The sequence below is a fragment of the Sander lucioperca genome, chromosome 19 (genome assembly GCF_008315115.2).
Source record: "Sander lucioperca isolate FBNREF2018 chromosome 19, SLUC_FBN_1.2, whole genome shotgun sequence".
In the NCBI taxonomy this organism is placed as follows: Eukaryota; Metazoa; Chordata; class Actinopteri; order Perciformes; family Percidae; genus Sander; species Sander lucioperca.
Genome location: NC_050191.1, coordinates 30,742,403 through 30,770,211, shown reverse-complemented (window position 1 = coordinate 30,770,211; position 27,809 = coordinate 30,742,403). Strand labels below are relative to the sequence as shown.

Sequence of the window (27,809 nt, the reverse complement as noted above, 5' to 3'; positions counted from 1 at the left end):
GGACGTCGTTTTCCACATCCGGGTCACGTTCTCCTCATGCTGTAGCAAGCATGGCGTCGAAAAACAAGTACCGAAAAAAATCCAAAGCGAGCAGTAAAGTGACATTTCAGCCTGAAGAAAACGACATGGAGGCTGAAAACAGCGGCGGAGAGGAAGATGAAGACCCGGCACGGGATGGAGGTGAAGACAGAGGGAAGAAAGAAGAGGAAGAGTTCAGTCTGGACGAAGTTTTACGGCTGGGAGGAACGCAGGTGATAAAACCTCTTCACAGACAGAACTGCAGCAGTTTACTCCTTACTAACAGTGGTGGAAAGTACATGTACTCCAGCAGCGTTACTGTACTTAAGTATACATTTCATATACTTGAGCATTTTCCTTTCCTGCCACTTTCTACCTCTAACGTTACTCAACTACATTTGAGACTTACGTTACGTTACAAATTAAGATATAATGTAGGCCTATGCAAAACATATAAACACTATAAAATATGTGTTTCAAAATAACTACCGAACAGTTAACACAAGTAGGTGAAACGATTAGTCGATTAATCATCAGTCCGGTGTACACTGTTAACATACACTTAATGACTGCTGCTATTAATCTACAACACTTAATGTGTTACTGTGTAGTTTTTCTATTTTTATTCTATTATTTTAGTTTGTATATACCTCCTTGTTTTACTTTTTTACTTTATTTATTTGTCTGTGTTATTGCTGACTGTCTTTGTGCTGCTGTAACAACTGAAATCCCCCTCTGGGGATCAATAAAGTTTATCTTATCTTAGTCGATCAACAGAGAATTATTAATTGCCCATTATTCTGATTATTCTGATTGTTCTGATAAGCATTAAAAGGTCTCTTCCTGGTTCCAGTTTCTCAAAAAGTGCAGCTGGTCGATGAAACCCAAAGCAGTTGTAGGCAATTTTTTATATTTCTGTAGTTCTTGTACGGCTTCGGTTGTTCAGCCATTTAACATCTTAAGAACGTGTTTAAATGAACCAAACAACGGTTTATATATCTTAAACAAAATTGTTGTTTTGGAAGAAGTAATAAAACTCCGTTATCATGTTTCATCACTTTGTTCTTATAAGTGAGTTAGAGGTGAGTTCATATCATTAAATAACTGTGAGTCTGGTTGAACCATTACTAAGTCACTAGTCTATATCCACGACATTCCACTTTCGGGATTGCTCCGTTGCCGGCAGCTGATTGGACGAACGCGGCACGTGGGTCTGGTTTCTCCAGGATTTTTCAACCGAGCATAATGGCGGCTCGTTCAGAATACGATCTCGTATTATATGAAAATAGTTCACCGAAACGTGTTTCTGAAAACATTTTAGGCGAGAAATAGGCCGTGCAGTTGCTGAATCTGTCTTCATTTCAGATCAACAAAGGTCAGTTTAAAAGATTTTCGTCCGATTTTGAGAGACTCTAGTCACGCTCATCCCGCTCGTCATTTCCGGGTTAGCACTCCACCAATCAGATTGGTCATGGAGTCCGACTGCCCGCCCTCCGCAACAAGTCAGGTCGGCCAAAATGAAGGCTGACGGCTCCTCGGACGGACGGCGGCGCGGAACACACCGAACAGACTTGAGTCACCGACCTCGCCAGACTGTCCAACGGCCGATTATCGGCTTGGTGTGCCTTAAAACAACTTTTGAACGTACACATGTTCCACCAAAACAGAAGTTCCTTCCAGAGGCTATTTTGCAGAGGCAACATTGCTCGGTCCGGCCAAGGGGGTAAGCTTCTCCTCGGACCGCGAACCTCCTATGGCGCCGTTTTAATGCTACAAAGCGATCACCCCCCGTTAGCATCCCATTGACTGCCATTCATTTTGACGCCACTTTGACAGCGAATAACTTTACATCTGAAGAGTTTAAAGACTCTATTTGTCCATTGTTTATTTCTAAAGAAACACAATAATGTATAAAAGGCTCCATTACCTTGTACCTCACGTTATGGCTCCGTAGCAGACGTTTTTATAAAAATAGGCTAACGATTGGGTCATAACCACGAGACTTACTGTCTCATAGTAGAGGAATTACCGTATAGTACAGGAGAAGCTCTCAGGCAGTTTGGACTTCCATTAGCTGTTTAAGTTTAATTACTAATGTTAACTAGCATTTTAGTGATCAATAATTAGCCTGTGTCTATGTTATCTCCTTACATATACCTACACTCTCCTTCTCTGCTAGATTGGGAATGATTGAGATTTCTCTTGGCTCAGCTACCAGAAGACTTCCAACTTTCAGACAGGTTGCTCACGTCACATCTACGTCTTCAAGCTCAGTCGGAGGCTGCTCAGTAACGCTCAGCCATCACCGGGAAAGAGACTTCACTGGTCTCCGTCCAGAGACACGGGATCTGTTGATCCATTCTTATATACTGTCTATGGGTCTGGCGCTTAGCTCCGCCTAAGACAATTGTGATTGGTTTAAAGAAATGCCAATAAACCAGAGCACGTTTTTCTCCCATTCAGGAATGCTGTGTGGACTAGCCAGACCTTCCTCCGCAGCGCTGTGGAGGAAGGTCTGGCGATGCGAGACTAGAAAGTCACTGATATGCGTTGTAGTATATGACAATATGTTTTTTTTTTTTTTTTTCCTCTTGTCCGTCTCCAGGCCGACTACATCCTGCTTGCCGGCCTGAACGACACCAACGAGCTCATCGACGGAGGAAAGAAAGGAGCGATAGACGACCTGGAAGAGGGCGAGCTTGAGAAGTTCATTGCCAAACTGGGCGTCCGGGCGTACTCCGGACTGCAGGTCATCCCAGACGAGCCCGAAGGCGACGATGCAGCAGACGCCGGCGATACGGAGGGCAAAAAGGCCAAAGCGCAGAAAGCGACGTCGCCAGGGGAACCCGTATCCAACGCAGAGCAGCAGAAAGTCGCCAAGAAGCAGGAGGAGAAACAGAAGGCCAAGAAGACTAAAGACGCGGCGAAGCAGAAGCAGAAGCAGAACGTGAACGTGTTTGAGTTCCAGCAGCGACAGATCCTGCTGATCAAACCCGGCGGGAAGTGGTTCGACCTGGAATACACGGCCGAGGGCTCGTCGGCGCCGCAGGACCCCCACCTGGTGTCCCGGTACAAGGCGCTCGCCCAGCAGCTGTTCGAGGCCGACGTGGCGCTCTACAAGAGCAAGAAGAACCTGCAGAAAGGGGCCAACTCCAACTGGATGAAGACGGTCGTGTCCTCCGGCGTTCTGGCCGACCGGATGGCAGCCATGACGGTGCTGATCCAGGACGCGCCGGTGCACACGCTGGCGCACGTGGAGAGCCTGGTCTCCATGGTGAAGAAGAGGGGCAGCCGGCGAATGGGTCTGATGGCGCTGGATACGCTGCGCGAGCTGCTCTTGTCCGACCTGTTGCCGGAGCACCGGAAGCTCCGCACCTTCGCCGAGCACCCGTTCGACCAGCTGGAGGAGAAGGCCAGCGGCAACCGCGACGCCCGCGACCGGCGCCTCATCCTCTGGTACTTCGAGCACCACCTGAAGCACCACATGGCGGAGTTCGCGGCGGCCCTGGACACGGTGGCCCACGACACGGTGGCGGCCACCAAGGCCAAGGCTCTGGCCACCGCGTACGAGTTGCTGTGCAACCGGCCGGAGCAGGAGCGCGCACTGCTCATCCAGGTGGTCAACAAGCTGGGCGACCCCGAGTACAAGACGGCGGCCAAGGCGTCCTACCTGCTGGAGTCGCTGCTGCACAAGCACCCCAACATGAAGGCGGTGGTGTGCTGCGAGGTGGAGCGCATCATGTTCCGGCCCAACATCAGCGCCAAGGCGCAGTACTACGCCATCTGCTTCCTCAGCCAGGTGATGCTGAGCCACGACGAGGCCGACCTCGCCGCCAAGCTCATCGCCATCTACTTCTCCTTCTTCCGCGCCTGCGTCAAGAAGAAGGACATCGAGTCGAAGATGCTGAGCGCGCTGCTGTCGGGCGTGAACCGGGCGTATCCCTACGCCAGCGCCGGGGACGAGAAGGTGAAGGAGCAGCTGGACACGCTGTTCAGGGTGGTTCACCTGGTGAAGTTCAACACGGCCGTGCAGGCGCTCATGCTGCTCTTCCAGGTGATGGACTCCCAGCAGAGCATCTCCGACCGATACTACGTCGCTCTCTACAGGTACGACAGTCCCATCGCTGATCTTCCATTAATCTGTGGATTATTTTCTGGATGAATGGTCTATAAAGTGTCAGGAAATGGTGAAAAATGTGGATCAGTGTTTCCCAAAAAGCCCAAAATGACGTCCTCAAATGTCTTTTGTCCCCAACTCAAAAGATATTCAGTTTGCTGTCACAGAAGAGAGAAGAAACTAGAATAACATTCACATTTATCAAGCTGACATCACGGAAGTTTCACTTTCTTTTCATAAAAAAATGACTCCAACTGATTAAGAGGTTCTTGAAATAGTTGGCGATTAATTTAATAGTTGACAATGACAACTAATTGATTGGTCTTTGCGGCTCTATTGTCATCATCGCTACTTTTTCAAATTGTTGTGTTTTCACTGCCCTTAAATCCTTTTTATATAAAGTCCATCTTCCATTAATCTGTTGATTATTTTCTGGATGAATGGATTGGAGCCCGGCCGATAAAGGATTTTTAAGGCCGATATCAATGCTAATATTTGGTGATTTAAAAATCCGATATTGCGATGTATCGGCCGATAAATATTTAAAGAAATAATAATAATCCAGAAACGCGTAACAAAACATAAACCGATTTCCCTAACATTAGTTATTTGTAGTTATTTATGAGTCCTCACTAAAATAATATGATAATGCAATTTAAAAAGAAACTTGTTTGTTTTATTGTCACAACAGAACATCAAAATATATTAAAGTTCTGTTAAATAAAATGTGTAAAAATTAGGACTGCAACTAACGATTATTTTCACAGTCGATTAATCTGTTGATTATTTTATCAATTAATCGATTAGTTGTTTGATCTATAAAAATGTCAAAACATGGTGAAAAATGTGGATCAGTGTTTCCCAAAGCCTAAGATGACGTCCTCAAATGTCTTGTCAAAGATATTCAGTTTACTGTCCCAAAGGAGAGAAGAAACTAGAAAATATTCACATTTAACAAGCTGGAATCAGAGAAATCTTATTTTTTTTTAATAAAAAAATGACTCAAACGATTAATCGATTATCAAAATAGTTGGCGATTAATTTAATAGTTGACAACTAATCGATTCATCGTTGCACCTCTAGTAAGAATACAAACTTAAGATATGGAACTTAAAGGGTTAAACGCGAGTGGCAACGCAGCCCCGGAAGGCCGCCAAGCAATACAATGGGGGAAACCCTGAGTTTCTCTAGAAACTGTAGTGCGATGAAAATCTAAATGTTGGCCTTTCTTCTCCTTCTCTGCAGGAAGCTGCTGGACACGGGGCTGTCGTCGTCCTCCAGACAGAGCATGTTCCTCAACCTGCTGTACAAGTCTCTGAAGGCGGACATCGTGCTGCGGCGGGTCAAAGCCTTCGTCAAGCGACTGCTGCAGGTCAGCGCCGAGCAGAGCGCCAGCTTCGCCTGCGGGGCGCTCTTCCTGGTGTCGGAGGTCATGAAGGCCAAACCGAGCCTCAAGATCCTGCTGCAGGAGGACGGGGTGAGTAGGGCTGGGTACCGAAACCCCGGCGCTAATACGGCACCGGTGCCTCAACGACCGGTGTCTACCGGACCGAACAGCAACGCGGATTTCGGTGCCACTGAAATGCCTGCGCTTCTCTCTGATGCTCCAAAATTGGACGTTGGAGGCAACAGAAACATCGCTGCATGTGACGCTAGTTAACGCTACACTTGGCAGCAGGTAACGTTAGCCTACCGTTAGCTAGCAGCTAAATTATTGGATTAAACACGGTTAAAATGCTGACGGCTAAACGGTATTGGATTTCACTGTAGAGGATTCCAACAGCAGGACGTCCAACAGTCAGTCTGTAGGGAGTTCGGTTGGGAACCGGAGGATCGCTGGTTCAAGTCCCCGTACGGACCGAAGTATGGAGGTGGACTGGTAGCTGGAGAGATGCCAGTTCACCTCCTGGGCAGTGCCAAGGTGCTCCGATTTGTCATAAATAAGTAACAATAGTGTTAGCCACAATGCTAATGGCATTGATAAAAAAGCCAAACAGCGCTGTCACTACTATTTTAGTGATTTTAAAAGCAACCTGTTTCTTGCAGATTGTCCCGTTACTGAGAATACTGCTGTTAGAAGGTAATATATGAAGTCGATGCTAACTCTGACAGCTGTGAGGGCAGCTAACATTAATTTTAGCTGTCTCCATGAAGCTCCCAGCTAAGCTAACGTTAACTCGCGACGCAGTTAGGAAACCAGAACAAGCTAACTAATGTTAACATAAGCATCTTGGCTCGGTGGATGTCGATTTTAAAGTCATGTTAAAACTATTTCCCGTCCTTCTTCTGATTCCCAGCCGCAGCCTGTCACTCCCCCCTGTACTAACGTTACTCGGTACGTAACGTTAGCTCCGTAATGTTGTACTAACGTTACTCGGTACGTAACGTTAGCTCATAATGCCGTGTGTTTCTCACTCCTGAAACGTATTGTTTATCAGACATGACCGGAGAAGAGGGAGATTAGCTAACGTTAGCCAACCTATTTATAAAATAATCACTTTCGAATAGTATTTCAGCATTCGAAGAGTATTGATTTTTTTACTATTCGACTTTCGGAATTCGTTCCAAAAGCCCTAGTGGGCAGTAGAGGTGTGAATCTTCGCTGATCTCCCGATTCGATTACGATTATCATGTCTTCGATTCGATATCTCGATGCATCACGATGGGTCAAATACATGTTTCTATTAAAGCCATATAGGATATTTAATTCATAGCTTTTCAAGCTTCAAAAACAAAACATTCTGCAGTGCTCTAATACTAAATAAACTACAGCACTGAGCACATGGCACGAATAATCGATTATGGCCCGGCCGGTTATCGATGCAGCATCGTCCACGTCCACGATTCAATGCATCGATTATTTGATTAATTTCAACACCTCTAGTGGGTAGTGTGTAATAACAACAGAGTGTAAATTGTAATTCCCCCATTGGGGATCAATAAAGAGTATAAATGATTATAAATCAAAATTTTTAGCCTGCAGCTGCCGTTGTCGGAAACGTAACACAGACGGTGCGTTTACTTGAAACTGGTAGCCTCGCGGTGCATTCAAAGTTCAAACTCTTTTCCCATCTAGTGATTGTTTTTGTCGTTTTTTACAGCAATTTACTGGTGAAATAAGTTGTTATTACGTTTTTAATACATTTAATACATTTTAGCCATATGGCCGTAGCAATAAACAAGCCGTTGTTAAATGTGCTCTTTTTAATCTTTTTTTTTCTTTAAGTATCGGTTCAGACATCGTTTTAAAGTGTGAATGAAAGACACATGAAAGATGTAAATCATTGGTAAAAAAAAATATATATATATATATATATATATATATATACACACACACACACACACACACACATATCAATTCTAGGGAAAATAATTGATTTTAAATATCACGATACATAAAATTGTATTGATTTTCTTTCCCACCCCTGGCGACTTCTCTTTATCTCGATGGTCCCTGAGAAGATTTCTCTTACAGTGTTTTGTAGTTAAAGTTTGATTTTTTTCATCACTTCCTGTTGTGTTCCCTCAGGAGGGGGAGGAGGAGGAGTTCAAAGACCTCGCTGAAGAGAAAGATGATGATGATGATGATGAAGAGGAGCGTTTTGTGGACGCCGACAAACTGGAGGAAGGAGCGAGTTTAGAGACGGAGAAGGCAAAGCCCACTGCATCATGGGTACATCACCAGAACCTGGAAGGTGTGTGAGATTTATAGTCAATATTTGGCTTTTGGTGTTTGTTCCGTCCCAGTTGTGTAATATTATAGATGTGGATGGAAAAGCTGATTTTACAAGGACTGAAAATGATGATGACAGTGTTTTTAAAAATGTAAAATCAAGATTGAAATCTTGAAAACATTCAAATAAATAACAGACTTTGTCTGATAATTACTGTTGAATCAAGAATAGCATAAATAGGAGTGGTTTGAATCGACATTTTATAGTAAAAGTTGCATCTTAATTATTCTTACAGTCAGAGCTTGGCTGTAGTTTTGATTATCATCACTACGTAACCATGTTCCACCTTGTTTTTCCTGTATATTGATTTTTGTGTTTCCTTCCTGTTGACTTCCAGGAGGGAAGAGCAGTCACAGCTATGACCCGCTGCACAGAAACCCGTTATTCTGCGGCGCCGACCACACCACGTTATGGGAACTGCAGAGGGTGAGAACCGGAAAGAAAGAAACGCATCATAATAAACACAAAAGTGTTGACTAATCAATGAAGTTTTTCTTCGAAAAAGAGCAGGCTGGGCGCCCAGGTAGCTCACCTGGTAGAGCACGCACCCATATATAGAGGTTTACTCAGAGGGGTCAAGTACCAAAGTACAAATACTTTGTTACCTTACTTAAGTACAAATTTTGGGTATCTATACTTTACTGGAGTAATTATTTTACAGCAGACTTTTTACTTCTACTCCTTACTAGAGATGCACCGATTACAACTTTCTAGGCCGATTCCGATTTTTCATTGAGTTTGACTGCCGATACCGATTTCATATTTTCTAACCACTTTACAGCACACACAAATACTTATTTTCTATCTTTTCTTTAATAGAACATTTTATATTTTGCATAGAACATAAAACATTTTTTGAACAGATAATCTATCGCTATAAAATAGAACTATATAAATTACTCCTGGTGTGGGAAATTCACTGCATCTCGCTGTCAATGTACTCTGCACAATGACAATAAAGTTGAATCTAATCGGGGGAAAAAAACTCGGAACAATCCAGCAAATAGACGGTACTCTAGAGTTCTGTTACCTGAAACAGGTGATTTAACGTCACCGCTCATTTTACACACAGTTTAGCAACAAAACTAAACGCTGAGGGAAGATTACTATGTTTTTTTTAACTACGTTCGGCATATGTCAGACTGACCTGCCGGTCTCCGGTCATGGCCGGTCACGTGAAAATCGGCCAATTCCGGTCACCGGCCGGTCAATCGGTGCATCTCTACTCCTTACATTTTCACACAATTATCTGTACTTTCTGCTCCGTACATTTTATAAATAGCATCGTTACACCTATTTCAGTTTGGCTTGTTTTCATTCCGGCTTGTCATCGTTCAAAAACCTATCCAGATAAATCACGCCATCCGGATAGAGTGAATTTGGTTGTGGTTGGGTGAGAAGTATAAACATATACCATTCTGACACCCTATTGGTTTGCATGCGATCCATCGCACCTGACCATGACACACGTACGTAGCCTAGTACGAAGATGTCCGTGGCAGAGACTCAAGACAACTCAAGCGAAATGTCCCGACCAAGCACCAGCGAGGAGGTTGGTAGCCAGGAAGACCAGCCAACCCTTCTACATCCCTGGCCGTAGCTGGAAGAATTTTTCGAAATGGTTGGATGCAAAAACAACTCCTTTCGAAATACGCTGCAAGCTCAGCTCACCCAAGTACCATGAGCTAATTGTTTCCAAAACTCGCCGTCTAATTTGAAAAAGCATATTGATATTATTTTTTTCCCCCTTACCTTACTTTTACTTTTATACTTTTAAAGGAACACACCGACTTATTGGGACTTTAGCTTATTCACCGTAACCCCCAGAGTTAGACAAGTCGATACGTACCCTTCTCGTGGGAGCCTGCTGCAAAGCAAATCACTCCGCCCAAGTAGCAGAAGTAGCAGTGCTTCGCCTTCTGAGAATATAGTTCCCAGTTTGTATACGGTTAGAAGATGGCTGTGTCTCATTTTACGTTGTTTTTTGTACACGCTGTGACTATACAAATCACATCTTGTAAATAGGAACATGTTGGCGTTATTTTGTCACTTATTGGGAGCAGTAGGCTAGATGGAACCAGTTACCTGCAGGTTCTGTGCTAGGCTAAGCTACCGGTGGAACTGCCAGACAGCGTTAAAACACGCACGGACACGAGAAGGGTATGTATCGACTTGTCTTACTCTGAGGGTTACGGTGAATAAGTTAAAGTCCCATAAGTCGGCGTGTTCCTTTAAGTAGTTTCGAAACCAGAACTTTTACACTTTTACTTAAGTAAAAAACTTGAGTTGATACTTCAACTTCTACAGAAGTCTTTTTAAACCCTAGTATCTGTACTTCTACCTGAGTAATGAATGGGAATACTTTTGACGCCTCTGGGTTTACTCGACTCCACCCTGCAGCCCTTTGCTGCATGTCATTCCCCCTCTCTCTCCCCTTTCATGTCTTCAGCTGTCCTATATAAAAGGCCTAAAATGCCTGTAGTTTGATTATTTTACTGTAGAGATGTGAGATTTCTGGTAAAACATTAACTTAGTAGTAGGTTTGGTGAGAGGTGTTCTATTATTTGGTCCACCCCCTTTATATCAATGAGGGTAGGCTAAATATTACAGTTTGTTATCAGGGTTTCCGCATGGTCTTAAAAAGTCTAAAGTCCAAAGTTTTAGGCCTTTGTAAAGTCTTCAATTCGCTGAAGTCTTGTGTTCTAGGTCTTAAATTTCATTCGTGATGGTCTTAAAAAGTCTTAAGTTTGACTTGGTAAAACCTGCAGAAACCCTGATTATAGTATATGTATATTCTGTATATAAACGTCATTATTTAACCATGACGTTTCTTGAGATACATGATTTCTTTTTGAAGAGAAATGGCCAAAATAGAAAGACACAATGAAATATGTATTCTTATGATAATACATGTGTTAATTATATCTGTCACCACCCCCTGTATTGCAAAAACATGTTTCCTCAATTCATTCAATTCTGTTTCAGAGGATGAGAAGAAGTTTCAGTTCTTAAAGGGGCCACTTTTTATAAGTAAATAAATAGAAAGAACCAACAGAAATGTTCTCTCTGACTCTTCTACAGTAAATAGTTTGTGAATCTGTTTACAGAGATTAAACCCAAACACGTGTAAACTTTCCCTCTCTTGATCGTTTCCCGTGTTTGTGTCTCTGCAGCTCGCCGTGCACTTCCACCCCTCCGTGTCGCTGTTCGCAAAAACCATCCTGCAGGTAAAACTTTGATACTTGAAGTTCAAGTCTTTTCATCACATGGAGACAAAGGCTACGTTCACACCGCAAGTCTTAAGGCTTGATTCAGATTTTTTGCTCAGATCAGATTTTTTGCTGTTCTCATGACCTTTTAAAATGTGGCTTATATCAGATTCCAGTGTGAACTGTTTGCGGTTTCGAACTGACCCGCATGATCAAAAGACCAATACCAATGACATCAGACGCAGCACGCTGTCACACTAAAGTTAGGGAGGTTATGGAGGAAGGAAGCATTTTGGCTTTTATTTCAAAATGTTTGTGTAATGGCAGCCGTAACATTAATGAGCAGGTGCTGAGGAGGAAGAATGAAGAGAAAGAGAGCCAAATTGGCTATTACGGGCGGTTACGTTATGATCCTTCTAGTTTTGATTGAATTGAAGTATCTCTCCATCCACTAATTAGGTCTAACAGCTCCCTCTCCCTACATTGACTTTCTCCATCACTGTTCTCCATGTTGTAGGCCTAGTCAAGTTTTTATTTGACTGTCTGTGTCTAGGGCTGTAACTCCTGTCGGACCATAATTGTGACAAATGTCGATGTAGATTGACGTAAAAGTGGCATCAAATCCTCCTTGGTTGTTCACACATTGAAGAAAATCAGACCTGGGTCTGATTCAGGACCACATATGGAAGTGGTCTCAATCTGATTTGAAAAAATCAGATCTGGGCAAGATTTGAGTGTTCACACTACTTCAGAAGAAGTCTGACCTGGTCACTGGACCCCCCAAAAAAATCTGGTTTGGGCCACTTTTTGCCTGCAGTCTGAACATAGCCTTTAGAGCAGCTGTATCTGTAGGTGTCTGTGACATTATTTAAACATACTCTCTTTCTCTCTCTTTCTCTCTCTCTCTCTCTCTCTCTCTCTCTCTCTCTCTCTCTCTCTGTGTGTAAACCATTTTAATCTGTTGTTTCCTCAGGGGGGGTCCATCCAGTACTCAGGTGACCCTCTGCAGGACTTCACCCTCATCAGATTCTTGGATCGATTCGTCTTCAGAAACCCCAAACAGCTGAAGGGAAAACGTAATAAAAACAGACTATATTTTATTGTAGATTATCAGTTTTATCAAAGATCCTCTCTACTAAAGAAAGCGCATTTCAAGCAGCGCCAATGGTGTGAAACGGTCCACGCTTCCGGTCTCCTAAAGGGGCGTGGCCTCGTTTGAACGTGCAGTGAACGTCGTGTGGATGTATGGAAAGTTATATTTGAATAATTTATTAATATGTTCTTTTGCTAACGTTAGATATTTACACAGCTAAAAGACATATTTAGCATCACGAGATTAGTTTTGTTAGGGCGTTCAGGAATGTTAGCTGACGTTAGCTTCCCTGTGTCGCCAGATCTCGTGAGAGTTTGGTCCTGAGACAGAAACAGGTCTCAAACAAAGTTAATTTTCTCCTGATGCGTCCGTCTGAAAAATGCCATTTTAGTGTCAGAATGTTCTGGAGATATGTGGCTTGTGAAGAATGGCTCCATTATATACTTTGATGACAATGGGGCAAAATGATCGCTCATAATCTGTGTTCACGTTCACTTCCCCCCTTGGAATCAACACGCTCGGACCTGCCGCTAGTCTCCTAAAGAGGCGTGGCCGTGGCGGAGCCCACGGGACACAGAGACCGAAAACTACTCAGAGTTAGGGCGTCTCAGTTCGAAACCGTCTCTGGTTTGATCAAATAATCGTTGTGCTGCATCTGAGGTGGAAAACACAACATACAAGGCAGATTTAAAAAAAAAAAAATTTTATTGGTATAATGCTTTGAAAGGTACTCAAAGGCACTTTAAAGCTATAGTGCGTAGTTTCTGTCGACCCCATGAGGAATTCTAAGTAATGTCGGCGCGTCCACATGATACAAGCCTTCCTCCACACAGTTGCTAGTAGCCAAGGAGGACACGGAGGATTAAAAAAACATGATGGATTCTTCAGAAGAAGTAATTATCTTCACTGGAGTTTCTGCGCGGGAAAGTCGCCACAATCTTCTGAACATAGTCATGCTGAGAAATCCAGAGAGAGTTGTGTGGAGCTGATAGTCTTAATTAGCTTTGTAGCAACTCATTTGGCAACGACTTGAATGTAACAGACTTTAATCTCGGTCATTAATATCAAAAAGTTACACACTAAAGCTTTAAGTATGTAATAAAACAGTAAAAATATAATAAGGCACATTAAAACCAGATATTTAGACAGTATGTTCAGTTTTTATTAATGTCCAGCTCCAGAATATGTTTTCATTCAATCTTTATTCATACTCGAGAGATCATTGGGGGGCGAACTTCATTTACAATGTCAACACAGAAAACCCCATCATAAGAAAAATTAGAAAGACAATAAAAACATTCTGAATTGGAAAAATAAATTAGGATAATAAGGATGCAAAAGGAAGTACGATAATGTAAAGTAATACCAAGTAGAAGGTTGCAGGTTTAATAATGTCAATATGTGTAGATATCTTGATTTCTGCTTCAATATATTTCATTTTTTTCGTAGAAAACACAGACTCTGCAGCGCTGACGCCCAAACACAGTTCTCTCATCTCTATACCAGGTGAGTTTCTCTTGTTTATATAATTAATGTAATATATCTATCAATATCAATACCCATCTCTAGTTTGTTTTGTTGTGTTTTTGAGTTTTTTCTCTGTTATCCTTTGTCTCTGTCAGTGAACTGTGAGGAGTTTCTGTCTAAAGAGGAGAGTCAGGTCGCTGTGGATGAAATCTTCTTCCATCGGTGAGTGTGAAACCATTTTATTATAGAGAAGTTATTGACAAAATGTAGCTTTTATTTCTCAAATGATTTCTTTATCCTCACATAGACGCAACAAACTACTACTACTTTACTTTGTGTTTGCAGTTAGTGAGACTATCTCCTCCTTACCTCCGATGTGTTCCGAAATCAAGATTTAGTTTCTCTCATTAATATATATTTTGCAAGGTAGGGCCGCAGGACTCCAGAGATCAAGGCAGGCCCCCAGCAAGTAGAACAGCACAGTCCCAGAGTATGGATATAATTAGACAAGAACAGTACAGGCACACACAAAAAGATAAAAGAAAGACATCAGGTCCCAGTTTGTGGTCTTTAGATTTCTGCAGTTTTTGACTTTTTTTTCTTTTGTTCTACAGCTTCTTTAGGAAACGTCAGCAGGAGAAGCAGCTTAAGACTCGCCGGCCGCGAGGAGACGGCGATAACGACAGCGTGGAGGACGTGGACGACGAAGAGTTTGAGAAATTACTCGGTGAGTCGAGGCGCTCGGTGCCGTTAGATCCCGTTGAACCGAAGCCCTGCAGAGTTACCGTAAAGGTTTTCCAGTTTGACGTCAGCGGACTTGAGCTTGCAGAGTTTGGACCGCCTGCTGCAAAACATTCAATAATAATAGCAAGGGAACAATAAGCAACCAATAATTTATAAGCCAACATGAAACTAAAAGTCTTATTGTACTTTTACTTTGAGATTTAAGGACAAAATTGCACATATTCTTTATACTAAGAACATTTGCAGACTCCATCCTCTTTTGTTTTAAACAGATATACTTTACATATTAGTTATCGCAAATTTCTATTTTAAAATTAAGATTCTGGGTGCCTGGGTAGCTCACCATGTAAAGCGCGCGCCCATATATAAGAGGTTCAGTCTTCGACGCAGAGGCCGCGTGTTCGACTCCGATCTGCGGCCCTTTGTTGTATGTCGTTCCGCCCCCTCTTTCTCCCCTTTCATGTCTTCAGCTGTCCTATCAAAATAAAGACCTAAAATGCCCTAAAAAATAAAAATTAAGATTCCTAACTTGCCGTTCTTTAGCCCCAAAACATTAAGACAAAGTCCTTGTATGTGAAAACCTATTTAAATAGATATAAAATGTGTTAGGGTAGGAATAATTACAATTACGTGTTCTTTTTACTTGTGTATTTGAAAATAATTAAAGGGACTAATAATAGTATTTTGGTTTGCTTTAAGGTGAATAATTCATTTTTTTACTGTGGTTCTATTGTGCTAAAACGTCTTGTGTTAATGATTTAATCCAGTTTGAACTAGTTCTAAATATTTAGGTGTTTCTGTGACTTGTTGACTTCATCTGACTTTGTTTTCCGAACAGATTCCTGTGAGGGAGACTCGTACTTCACGGACCTGGCCATCGATGATCTGGACTTTGCAGGGTGAGCAGTCCTCAGCTTTATTATTTCTTAAAGAATTTCCTGTCAGGACACTTTGTATTCTGCTCCACATGAACAACCTGCTGAATGTGCCTGAAAGGGGTACTACCGTTTTTTTTAACCCTCCTGGGTCAAATTGGAGCTGTTACGTGGCCGGTTAGCTCAGTTGGTAGAGCAGGCGCACGTGCAGAGGTTTGTTCCTCGACGCAGAAGGTCCAGGGTTCGAATCCGACCTGTGACGTTTTCCTGCATGTCTTCATCCCCCTCTCTTCCCTTTCATATCTCAGCTTTCCTCTCTAATACAGGCAGAAATGCATATGGGCTTGTTTTCCAACCAAATTTCCGAGAAAATACCACGGATGGTTCCAGGTTCGCAGGTACAGTTAATGATCCCTACTTTCATTGAGTTTTGAGTTGTTTTATTAAATTTTATAGCATTTGAAAAAAAAAATGAAATGGTTTCTAAACCGTATTCTGACTCAACTTTAACTTACACGAGTCTCTGATTATACATCAACATACATTCCTCTTATATTAGTCCAAATAATTCATAATTTCATCTTTTTTGACTCAAAAAATAGGTATAATTTAAGGTTTATTGACCATGAATTCCGAAAAGTAAGTGTAACCCTAGTGGTAATAAGTTGGTGTCCGTGGCGTGTGTACAGTACTGGTGGTAGTGGGGGAAAAGCAGTAAAAAAAATTTTTAAAAGTGTCCAAATAAAGGGACAAAAAAAGTCAGAAAGTGTCAAAATCACCGGGGAAAAAGTGTCACAAAAGTGTTAATTTTCTATTTTGACCCGAGAGGACAACAAGTGCACGGTCAGTGGGGGAAGACGAGGGTTAAACCTGGATCCTATGTGTGTGTTTTTGTGTCTAAGTGATGGTGGAACAACAATCTTTGACTGGTCCAGTATTAAGGAATGCAGCCTCAGAGAGTTCTTGTTTTTCTGTGGTCTGATAATGTGTTTTAATCTTACGTATTGATTGACTCATTTCATCAACACATTCTCCCCCTCCTCTCTCTCTCTCTGTCTCTCTCTCTCTCTCTCTCTGTCTCTCTCTCTCTCTCTCTCTCTCCCTCCCTCCCTCCCTGCCTCTCTCTCTCTGTCTCTCTCTTTCTCTCTCCCCCTCCTCTCTCTCCCTCTCTGTCTCTCTCTCTGTCTGTCTCTGTCTCTCTCTCTCTCTGTCTCTCCTCTCTCTGTCTCTCCCTCTCTCTCTCTCTCTCTCTCTCTCTCTCTCTCTCTGTCTCTCTCTCTCTCTCTCTGTCTCTCTCTGTCTCTCCCTCTCTGTCTCTCTCTCTCTCCCTCCCTCCCTCCCTGCCTCTCTCTCTCTGTCTCTCTCTTTCTCTCTCCCCCTCCTCTCTCTCTCTCTCTGTCTCTCTCTCTCCCTCTCTGTCTCTCTCTCTCTCCCTCCCTCCCTCCCTGCCTCTCTCTCTCTGTCTCTCTCTTTCTCTCTCCCCCTCCTCTCTCTCTCTCTCTGTCTCTCTCTCTGTCTGTCTCTGTCTCTCCTCTCTCTGTCTCTTCTCTCTCTCTCTCTCTCTCTGTCTCTCTCTCTCTCTCTCTCTCCCTCTCTGTCTCTCTCTCTGTCTCTCTCTGTCTCTCTCTCTCTCTGTCTCTCTCTCTGTCGCTCCCTCTCTGTCTCTCTCTCTGTCTGTCTCTCTCTCTCTCTCTCTCTCTCTCTCTCTCTCTCTCTCTCAGTAATGTGAAGAGTAAAAAGGGGAAGAAAGACGCGGAGGACTCAGACTCGGAGGACTCGGACCTGGACGACCTGGACGACGAGGAGGTGTCCCTGGGCAGTATGGACGAGGAAGACTTCGGAGACGAGCTGGACGAGGACGGAGGGACGTTCATGGATGCTGATGGGGGTGGAGATGATGAAGATGATGATGATGAAGAAGGTAGGGAACAGTTTTTAATTTATTTTCTGGTTCTTGTGTCACTTAAAGGGTCATTTCAGGTGTTTTCAACCTATTTTCCTATGTTTTTGTGTCTAAGTGACTGATAGGAACAACAATCTTTGACATTGGTCCAGTATTATACGTGAACGCTGTAACCGGCAGCCACAAACTGGGCTGCAATGTAACCTTTTTGCCACTGACAGGCTCAGATTATTATTCATTAAGTGTCTGACAACATTATGGAAAGGATCCCTACAGAGATAGACCTTTAAAACCTCTTTGAGACCTTTCTGTCTAACCAGAAACAGCTGTGAAGTCGCTAGCGTTAAACCCACCAGACTCCATTTAAAAAAACAATACTTTTAGCGTGTATAGAGCCAACATATTTCCACATGTAAATCGGTAAACTATGTGTTTATTTCAACCAAAACTAGAGTTGTGATGGTTGGAAAAGTGGAAAGACGACCAAAAACGGCTTATCATAGTTTTATTTTGTTTCTGTTGTCTTTGAATGAAGTGTATTTTACGATGCTAAAATTACAGTTTATTTACATGGAGTCTGGTGGGTTTAGCAAACACAATTTCGCCGAAGTTTTTATGTTTAAAAAAAGGATCTTACTCTTTAACAGAAAGGTCGACCTCCTTAGAAATCCTTTCCATAATGTTGTCAGACACTTAGAATAATAATCTGAGTCTGTCCGCGGCAAAACGAGCACTTTTGTGAAGGTAAATACAAGCTGGACAATTGCTCTATTAACTTACATTGTAGCTTGTTTCGCCGCTGCCGACTGCAGCGATCTCGCTTAATACTGGACCAATGTCAAAGATTGTTGTTTACATCAGTCACTTAGACACAAACATATAGGAAAATAGGGTCCAGGTTGAAAAACGTTACCCTTTTAAATCCCTGCAAATTTAGGAAATTCATATTGTACAAACTACATATTCTTGTACGTGCTTTCTTCCCAGGTTTAGTGAGTATGTAAAGTTATTTTGGCTGTTTCAGGGCTCGAACCTGTGATCTTAACAGTTACAGGACGCTTCTCTGACCTGGATACTCAATTAAATATCTTTCTTTTTTAAATTGATTTGCCTTCTTTTTGTCATCTTTCAGTTCCAGAGCTGGAGGATGCTGCATTCGGTGGTGGGTACAAGTTTACATACAACTCCTCATCGCCGTTTTAGGCCATTAAACGGATCAAATATACGTCAATTACTTACATCGAATTTTGTCTCAAAGTGGGCCTTAAAATATAACGTGAAACAAAACAAATGGTGGAACATGTGCACACACACACTAACGGCAAAAAAGTAATCACTGAAATATTAGAAAAGTGAAAATAGAAACAAGAAAAGATGATCTATACTATGACTATGAAAGTCATAGTATAGTATGTAAAAAAAATTCATAAAAAAGTCATAGTATAGTATGTCGACAAAATCATAAAAGTCATAGTATGTTGAAAAAATTCATAAAAGTCATAGTATAGTATGTCGAAAAAATTATAAAAAAAAGTCATAGTATAGTATGTCGACAAAATCATAAAAGTCATAGTATGTCGAAAAATTATATAAAAGTCATAGTATAGTATGTCGCAAAAATTATAAAAAAGTCATAGTATAGTATGTCAAAAAAATTATTAAAAAAAAGTCATAGTATAGTATGTCGACAATCATAAAAGTCATAGTATAGTATGTCGGAAAAATTATAAAAAAGTCATAGTATAGTATGTCGCAAAAATTATTAAAAAAAAAAGTCATAGTATAGTATGTCGAAAAAATTATAAAAAAGTCATAGTATAGTATGTCGAAAAAATTATAAAAAAAAGTCATAGTATAGTATGTCGAAAAAATTATAAAAAAGTCATAGTATAGTATGTCGAAAAAATTATAAAAAAAAGTCATAGTATAGTATGTCGAAAAAATTATAAAAAAAAGTCATAGTATAGTATGTCGAAAAAATTATAAAAAAGTCATAGTATAGTATGTCGAAAAAATTATAAAAAAAAGTCATAGTATAGTATGTCGAAAAAATTATAAAAAAGTCATAGTATAGTATGTCGAAAAAATTATAAAAAAAAGTCATAGTATAGTATGTCGAAAAAATTATAAAAAAGTCATAGTATGTCAAAAAAATTCATAAAAAAGTCATATATAGTGTCGAAAAAATTTATAAAAAGGTCATAGTATAGTATGTCGCATGTTAAATGCTGCAGAGATCATATTGGCCAAAATGCTTTAAAGCCCACAGCACAATGTTTTGTTTCACTGTATTTTTGTCGTGATGTAGTCTAGAGATGAGTGCCGTTTGTTTGGCGTCGAGCGAGTCGTTAGTTTTGGGCTCAGAGCCGAATGCTAAATGTAGCTTTGTTGTTCGGACAGACCTGCCCCCACTGCTAAAAATAATCCTACAGGAAACACTGAGAAGCTAACCAGCAGTATATAAAAAGTCATCACTGAAATATTAAAGTGAAAATAGGAACAAGACAAGATCTTACAGGAGCTAACCAGCAGTGTATAAAGTAATTAAAATGAGCTCCATCTTTACCAACACATTAATGGAAAAGAAAATGGTACTATTGGGGTACTTTAGGTATATTTGTATGCTAAAACTTTTGTACTTTTACTTGTAATATAAGTGTATTTCCACACTGTGGTATTAGTACTTTAACTTTAGTAAAAGATTGTCACTACCAGTACCAGGTAGTTTTTCCACCAAACCTCCGTTTCCATCTGAACTTCATATACATAAAGAAAGATCAACATAAGAATGATTTTCTTGTCATATCTTTAAACCTTGTGTTGTCTACCCGTCGACCATGCAACTTTTAAATTTTCTGTGTCAAAATGTGAAATTAAGTTTGTCACTTGATTTTTTTCGGGACTTTATTTGAGAGTTTAATTGTTTTTTCCCACGTTTTTGAAGCTCTTTCCGACACTTTCATCAATTATTTTTCAAATGCTATAAAATTGAAGAAAACACCCAAATTCAATTAAATAGTGAACTGATCCATTTATTTTACACGTGAAAAGCATTGTATTACTTTTACGTTACTTTTTATTTGACAGTTTGGTTGAAAGAAACCCAAATTTCTGATAAACTTTTTGAGAATGGGTCAGATTAGACCGGACAGGAGAGTTAATATAAATGGGTCGAGTGAGGAGAAAATAATCATGAGCTTCTCTTTTAAAATATTATACATCAGTTTACCTTTACAGAAGATTATTAATGACACTTTGCTGTTTTAAATAATGAAATAAAATGTTTTTATCCACAGATTCAGACGATGAGATGGAAGTTCCAGACATCACTCCTCGGACCAAGAAGGGGAAAAGGAAGTCCTCAGAATCTTTAGGTTCGTTTAACTCATATTTAATATGTAATGTCGTTTTATTTTTTACCTTCATTAGAATTTAGAAAAATAATCGTGTTTTAACCTTTAGTGTGACTTGTGCTTTCCCTACTTTTGTGGGATTTGTGATGTTTCAGTTGCTGCATCATTAGTGGAAGTATCTGTAAACGAAGTTTATCAATACGTTTGTTAACGTTTTACTGATCGTTGTCTTTCTTCTCACAGGTCCGAAACAGGGAAAGAAGAAAGGAAAGAAAGATGCAGCCATGTTTGTTTCTGCTGACGAGGTAAGATGTTTATTTTTACGACTTTTTAGACATACTATACTTTTGAACTTTGAATTTTTTCGACTTACTATACTATGACTTTTCTCGAAATGTTATACTTTGAACTTTTTGCTTTTTTCGATATACTATACTGATTTTTTTAAATTTTTTCAAAATACAATATTATGACATTTTTCGACATACTATACTATGATTTTTTTATTAATTTTTGACATACTATACTATGATTTTTATTATTTTTTTTTATTTCAACATACAATGCTATGATTTTTTTAATGAATTTTCTCAACATATGTTTTGTCGTTTTTTCAGTTTGGCTCCCTGTTGGATGAAAATGCCGGCTCTAAGTTTGACAACATCGGACTGAATGCGATGGCCAACACCGACAAAGCAGGTGAGTGATCACAAATATTTGAGCATCACGCTTACAGGAAAAAGACAAGACCAAAGGTTTGCTGGATACCAGTCAGGTTTAATAATAACTTCTCCACAGAGAGAAACAAAGAAGTTGACTTCATTTAAATAAAATTATTTCAGTTTAACTCAGTCAACCAGGTCTTTATTCTTATAAATTGGTCACTTATACTCTCCAAGCAAATAGGGTTGACAAATTACAAACACTACTTATGAAATCATTATAGTGTAGTTATTAGGGGTGCACGATTCAGAAAATTTCAATATTGATGTTTAGGCTCAAGATTCGATAAAAAAAAAAAAAACGATTCACAGTATGTAAATGTAGTTACTTTCCCATGTGATTGCAATAGACATACAATTTTAAAAAAAAATGAATTGATTTTTGGGATTCTATGAATTGATTTTGAATCGGTAGAGCTTGAATCGTGATACGAATTGATTTTTTTTTTTTGCACACTCCTAGTAGTAAATATACATTCATTAAATATTTATCAAGCCTAGATAGGAGGACTTAAAGTCTGTAACACTTCCTGTTTGTCCCTGCAGGCCTGAAGCAGTTGAAGTGGGAGTCTCAGCGCAACGATTGGATCCAAGGCCGCGACGTCAAGACGCTGCGCAGGAAGAAGACCATGTTCAACAAAAAGAAGGCGTTTGGTCGAGCCAGGGCAGGAGGCAAGACGGTTGGCAACAAAAAGAGGAAGAAGTAGCAGCCGCCATGTGTTTGTGGACTTTTAAACTGATGGCCACTTTCAGTCCTGTTTGGCTGACCAGGCTGCGTGGTCACGCTCTCGGATGCCGTAGACCCCCGCCCACTCGTTGGACTGGTAGAAAACTGGGAGGAAACAGAGGAGCAGAAACCGGTTTTCAGATCCGGTCATTTGATGAACGTTACACAGTGCTGTCAACGGGACGAAATGTGACCTGAGGAAGAGCAGTGTTTAGTTGGTTATTTTTTGTAAAAAATATACAGGATATTCTGTCATGGTTACATGTTTCTGTCTGCAAATGATAATTTACCAGTTTAAAACAAAACTGTACAGACTTCATGTGCATCATTGAAAATTAAAGATGTTAACATTTTATGATGCAGTTTATGGTTTGTTTGAGTCTGACAATTTTTTTGAAACCCTAACTCTTTAAAAAGTCATAAAAAAAATCATAGTATAGTATGTCGAAATAATTCATAAAAAGTCATAGTATGTCGGAAAAAGTCAAAGTATGTCGAAAAAAATCATAGTATAGTATGTCGACAAAAGTCATAAAAAAGTCTTAGGATGTCGACAAAATTCGAATAAATTCATAAAAAAGTCATAGTATAGTACAACATGTCAAAATCATAACAGTCATAGTATATATAGTATGTCGAAAAAATTCATAAAAAAATCATAGTATAGTATGTCGAATAATTCATAAAAAAGTCATAGTATAGTATGTCGAAAAAAATCACAGTATAGTATGTCGACAAAACTCATAGTATAGTATGTCAAAAAAGTCATAGTATAGTATGTCAAAAAAGTCATAGTATAGTATGTCGGAAAAAACCATAGTATAGCATGTCGAAAAATTTCATAAAAAAGTCATAGTATAGTATGTCATAAAAAGTCATAAAAAAGTCATAGTATAGTATGTCGAAAAAGTCATAAAAAAGTCATAGTTTAGTATGTCAAAAAAGTCATAGCATAGTATGTTGGAAAAAGTCATAGTATAGTCATAAAAAGTCAAGGTATAGTATGTCATAAATTGTCATAAAAAATCGTAATGGAAATGTAATAAGTTGTATTTGAGATATTGTATTGAATACTGTAATTAACTGTAAAACATCAACACCTCATACTCCTAAATTTAGTCAAACTTTAACCCTGACAAAAAGCACGTCCAATAACAAAAGGGACAGACAGAGGATAAATATCTTTTTACCTTCCAGAACTGATGGAAACCTCCGATTCATGGTGTTCCTGAAATCTGCAGGTGGAGCAAATAAAATGGAGATTAATTTAGAAGATATAAAGTCACCCAACGCAGGTTTAAATGTGCTTCAGCACTTGTCGAACATTGATTATTTTATCTTAGCATTTTACCGATACCTTGACTGTTGTTCATCTAGTGAAACAGACCGTACACTCCGAAGACGCCCAGCAGCTCCAGAGCGATCACTCCCTTCATGAGTTTTTTGGCCAGTGGCTCCAGAGGTTTGGGAGGCATCTGAGGAGACATCAACACAAACAAACACAGCTTTATTGACATCACGGGGATGACAATTGTAACCTAGGATACGAATACTAGGGCTGGGACAATATGCTTTTGTCCTGATTCGATTCTTTCACGATACAGGGGTGCCGATTAGATTTGTATTACAATTTTCATTTATTGCGAAATTTTGAGCATATCAAACACTTCATTTCTGCAACAATTTGTGCCTTTTCTGAAACAAGTTATGGTGCAAATGTCTTAATTTATGTAAAGGAAATCATTATTTGATTTTTTTTTTGGGGGGGGGGGGGGTTTGCACTGGCCAGTTTTGATTATTGGGGAGGCTGCCCCCCTGTAAATTACGCCTATGGATTCAATAGTATTTAGCAGAGGTGGGACAAAGTCATTGTTATGCAAGTCACAAGTAAGTCTCAAGTCTTTGCCCTCGAGTCCCGAGTCAAGTCGAGTCAAAGATGAGGCAAGTCCCGAGTCGAGTCACAAGTCAAAGCCAACAAGTCTCAAGTCGAGTCCAAAGTCCTACCATTTTAGTTTCGAGTCATTTCAAGTCCTCTTACCACAGAAATAAAATTTATACAAATCATTTATGTCTGTAAGATTTGTATTTATTTAAACCTCTTTTTATACAATGACATTAATCAAATAAGGGCCCGCATGTTTTGCAAATTGCAACTCTTTTTTTGTCGACTACCTCGTAATTTTTATAGCCAGACGAAACTATCTTCGGCATCATTTTGCCAACTGGCGCGTTGTTGCTTGTGCTTCATTGGTTGTCTTGCAGCGTGCCTGCTTAGATGCTGTCGAATCAAAACAACGTGGGACTACAGTGATTGGATGTCGTGCAGGCAGCGCGCGTGCTCTCTGCATGCATACAGGTGGTGCACATTTTTTTCACAGATGCAGATAAACTGAGAGCGGCGCGGCCGTGTGAACATTTTCTTCCCCAGTTTTCACGGGAAGTAGCAAGTCTTCTCGAGTCAAAAGGCACAAGTCCAAGTGAAGTCACGAGTCATTGATGTTAAAGTCCAAGTCGAGTTGCAAGTCTTTGTACATTTTGTCGAGTCGAGTCTGAAGTCATCAAATTCATGACTCGAGTCTGACTCGAGTCCAAGTCACATGACTCGAGTCCACACCTCTGGTATTTAGTATTGTGATTTTGAATGATACACTTCTAGAGTCAAGAAGTACAAAACATGGGATTTTCTGCATTTGGTCCGCTGTAGTCGCCGTTAGCGATACCGTATTAATAGAAAATATTTAGGTGAATCATTGGTAAAAAAATAAATATTGAGGGTAAAGAATCGATTTTAAAAATCGTTGCAAAGATATCGCGATATATCGTTGAAAATATTATATCAAAAGTGTCGCGATAAGTATGCAATTTTTTTTATATTTACTTTTATTGTTTCTAATATGTGCTGTTATGTAGACATGGTCCTTATTTATATATTTATAATATAATATAATAATATTTATACTGTACCAACCTGTAAAACATGTCCTGTTCCATAGACATAATCTTTATTTATGTATTTTATACTGTCCAACCAGTAAAACATGTCCTGTTCTGTAGACATGGTCCTTATTTATTTATTCATGTTGGACCAGTCCAATATGACCGTCAGTTAAGATAATCCTTGTGTTGTATTTGTTAAGAATCTATTCTGATGCGTTTTCCCATAACTTTTGTAATTTTACATATGTTAAAGAAATATCGAAATTAATATTGATATTGTAATATTCACAATGAATATCGCAATATCACATTTTGTCAATATCGTGCAACCCTACTATGAATGTTAGTTAACTAAACTTGTTTGTGAAAGGTTATTAGAGTGACCATATTGTCTGCTTGTGTTGTAGGCTGTACACTTTTAGCTTTTTGTATAATCAATACTATGTTATCGTTTGTAAAACATCTACACTTCCACGTGCATTACCACACAACAACAACAACAACAACAACAACAACAACAACAACAGGACTGTGAACGTGACACGACATGTTAAATATTAACCTTATTAGCATCAATAGTTAGCAAACAGTTTCAGCCTTCATGAATGGACCTTGAATGGTCTCTTTTACTTCATGTTTACGTCCTCTTACTTTAAATAAACTCACCTTCCAATCCACGGTGGAGAAAAACAACTGAACGAGTCTTTAGCAATACATTAAAACCGTAAAAATTGTTAAAATAACGCGAAACATTCGCAAACGTCCTTGTGTTTTACAAGCAAAGCAACGTGCTACGCTCTGAGAGTACTGCACGGAAGCCCGGTTGGGACAAAAACCACAGTAGCGAGTTTTTCACTTTGAATTTACATTTAGGGTGATTTTTGGACAAGAAAAGACCAAAACAATCACAAAGGAAAAAAAGGAAAAATGCAAGAAAATTACTAAAAAAATAAGCAGGGAGTGGTATGCATACATACATAAATAAAAAATATATAAATAAAATATATAAATGAATAATGCGAGTAAGTGAGGTAATAGAGTTAATAGTAATTCAATGTATCTATCACATGCTAAGATAAAAAAAATTATTTACCATTAATTAAATTCAATATTATATATTTTTGTCATATAAAGGCTTACTGCTTTTATTCTCCTCACTTTACAGTATTGTGTCGTATTCTTTGTCAAAAAACACAATAAGGCCATTAAAAAGTATGTCGTATATGTATGTTTGTATTATAATATGCAATGAGTATTTTATGTGACAAAAAAAAAGAATAATCAGCTGTAGTTGCAGGAGCTCGCCGGTAGGTGTCAGTGTGGTTTCAGATGAGAGGAAAGTCTTCACCAGCAGAAACTGAAAGTGAAGACACACATTCACCTGAGAACAGTCTGCAGGTTAAAAAAAATCATTAGTCAGTGAGAAAAAAACCAAGCCAAATAATATCATAAATTAAGATAAAATAATATGAACTTTTGTTGATCATCTGAGGGAAAATTCAGGCGTTGCACCAGCACAAAGAACATCTTCTCTTACTTCTTAAGCTAAATAAAGTTGCTAGTACTTCCTAGGGGGTCCTCAGAGTTAGTGCAGGGGGGCCGCCACATTGTGTTTTTTAATTATTTTTTTTAAATAAAATATGAAAATATACATTAATATGAATCCAACATATTAATAGCAACTGGCCTATTTGTGAAAAAATATATATATATTTACACATTGAAGATAAGCATACTATAGGTAAGGTAGCCACTATGGTAGCCATACAGTTAAGCTTAAGGATCAACTGTGCCGTCCACATGTATTACATTACATTACATTACATTTAGCTGATGCTTTTATCCAAAAGTGACTTCCATTAAGTGCATTCAACCATGAAGGTAGATGTATGGTATGTTTAATGGTAAACAAATAATAACCATTTCTTTTCATCTATTTGGCCCAGTTTAATATGCAACTCAATTGTATACAATATCCGTATGCAGTAGGGCACATGTGTCACACTCAAGGCCCGGGGGCCAAATCTGGCCCCTTGCAAATTTTGATCCGGCCCGCATTTCAGTATAGGTTCACAGCTAATTTTGGCCCGACTAGTTGTGCGACTTTGAGACTCAGAATTCCCGTCAGAAGCAGACAGTTTTTTAATATTCAGGCTGTGATACAGGTTGTGGTGAGTCGGCTGGGTGGCAGCTGCTTTTAAAAATGTAATGTTTGTTTTTCATGACTTGCTAAATTCTACAATGGCTAAGAAACGTTTTTTGCTGACTTTTTTAGGGTTTTATGTCGACCAAACTGTATGGGAGAAAGCTGTATGAGACATGCAATAATACCAAGTTAATTGACTTGTTTTTGCTAAATAAATGCATGTCAATAAACTCAACATGTCTGGCCCTTATTGTGATCGTCATTTCCATTGTGGCCCTTAGTGAAATTGAGTTTGACACCCCTGCAGTAGGGGGTCTCTGCTCAGCCTCTATTTCAGCTGAGGGGTCCCTGGCCTAAAAAAACATTGAAGGGCCCTGCTAGAGGCCATTACAGACCAATCGATTGAATTGGTTTTGAGGATCAATTCAACCATCATTTTAAGGGTTATAGCCTTCTTAAAAGTTCATTTTTGTATTTGCAAATTGAAAATAATTTCAGCACAATCCAGATCCATTTAGTAACTGTTCTTTGGCTTTCATATAAAATGATCAAGACTCTTCATTTTTGAGTTGAAATGTACTTTTCCGATGAACCTATTTCCTTTAAACCTTCCTTGTCTGTCTTTAACTGCAGTTAGATTTCCTGCTTGAAATGACTCCCAAACTCCCCCAAAATGTCTCTCTGCTGCAATGAATGCTGCTCTATTTTTCTTACTCCTGTAGATCTAGAAATTGATCTCTGTGTCTCTGTGTCTGAATGAACTT

General features: G+C 39.7%; 2 protein-coding genes across 6 annotated transcripts; one reads left to right on the top strand and one right to left on the bottom strand.

The window, feature by feature from the left end:
* On the top strand, positions 1-22,317 carry cebpz (CCAAT enhancer binding protein zeta). 5 transcript variants are annotated; one of them, XM_035995392.1, is made up of 17 exons: positions 1-251; positions 2,624-4,125; positions 5,381-5,612; positions 7,665-7,830; positions 8,207-8,295; positions 11,043-11,096; positions 12,052-12,154; positions 13,621-13,677; positions 13,794-13,860; positions 14,253-14,365; positions 15,221-15,281; positions 16,979-17,167; positions 18,291-18,323; positions 20,452-20,534; positions 20,757-20,818; positions 21,131-21,212; positions 21,782-22,317. In XM_035995392.1, exons 1-17 carry the CDS (start codon positions 51-53, stop codon positions 21,940-21,942), a joined length of 3,255 nt encoding a protein of 1,084 aa, XP_035851285.1. In that variant the 5' UTR covers positions 1-50; the 3' UTR covers positions 21,943-22,317. The 5 variants fall into 5 exon arrangements, with proteins under 5 accessions (XP_035851285.1, XP_035851286.1, XP_035851284.1 ...); XM_035995393.1 differs by having other exon boundaries at positions 16,979-17,170; positions 18,291-18,322; positions 20,457-20,534; XM_035995391.1 differs by having other exon boundaries at positions 16,979-17,170.
* On the bottom strand, positions 21,820-23,437 carry LOC116045378 (protein CEBPZOS). The gene is given in 3 exon segments (XM_031293013.2): positions 21,820-22,067; positions 23,153-23,197; positions 23,320-23,437. Coding segments are annotated over 3 exon segments (246 nt in total). The 3' UTR covers positions 21,820-21,984.
* Positions 23,438-27,809: the final 4,372 nt, after the last annotated feature.

Bases quoted from the DNA above. Each gene is read 5' to 3' on its own strand.
- cebpz (XM_035995389.1), top strand. From the start codon at position 51: ATGGCGTCGAAAAACAAGTACCGAAAAAAATCCAAAGCGAGCAGTAAA. The intron at 252-2,623 runs GTGATAAAACCT...GTCCGTCTCCAG, and splicing joins TACGGCTGGGAGGAACGCAG to GCCGACTACATCCTGCTTGC. The intron at 20,819-21,130 runs GTAAGATGTTTA...TCGTTTTTTCAG, and splicing joins TGTTTGTTTCTGCTGACGAG to TTTGGCTCCCTGTTGGATGA.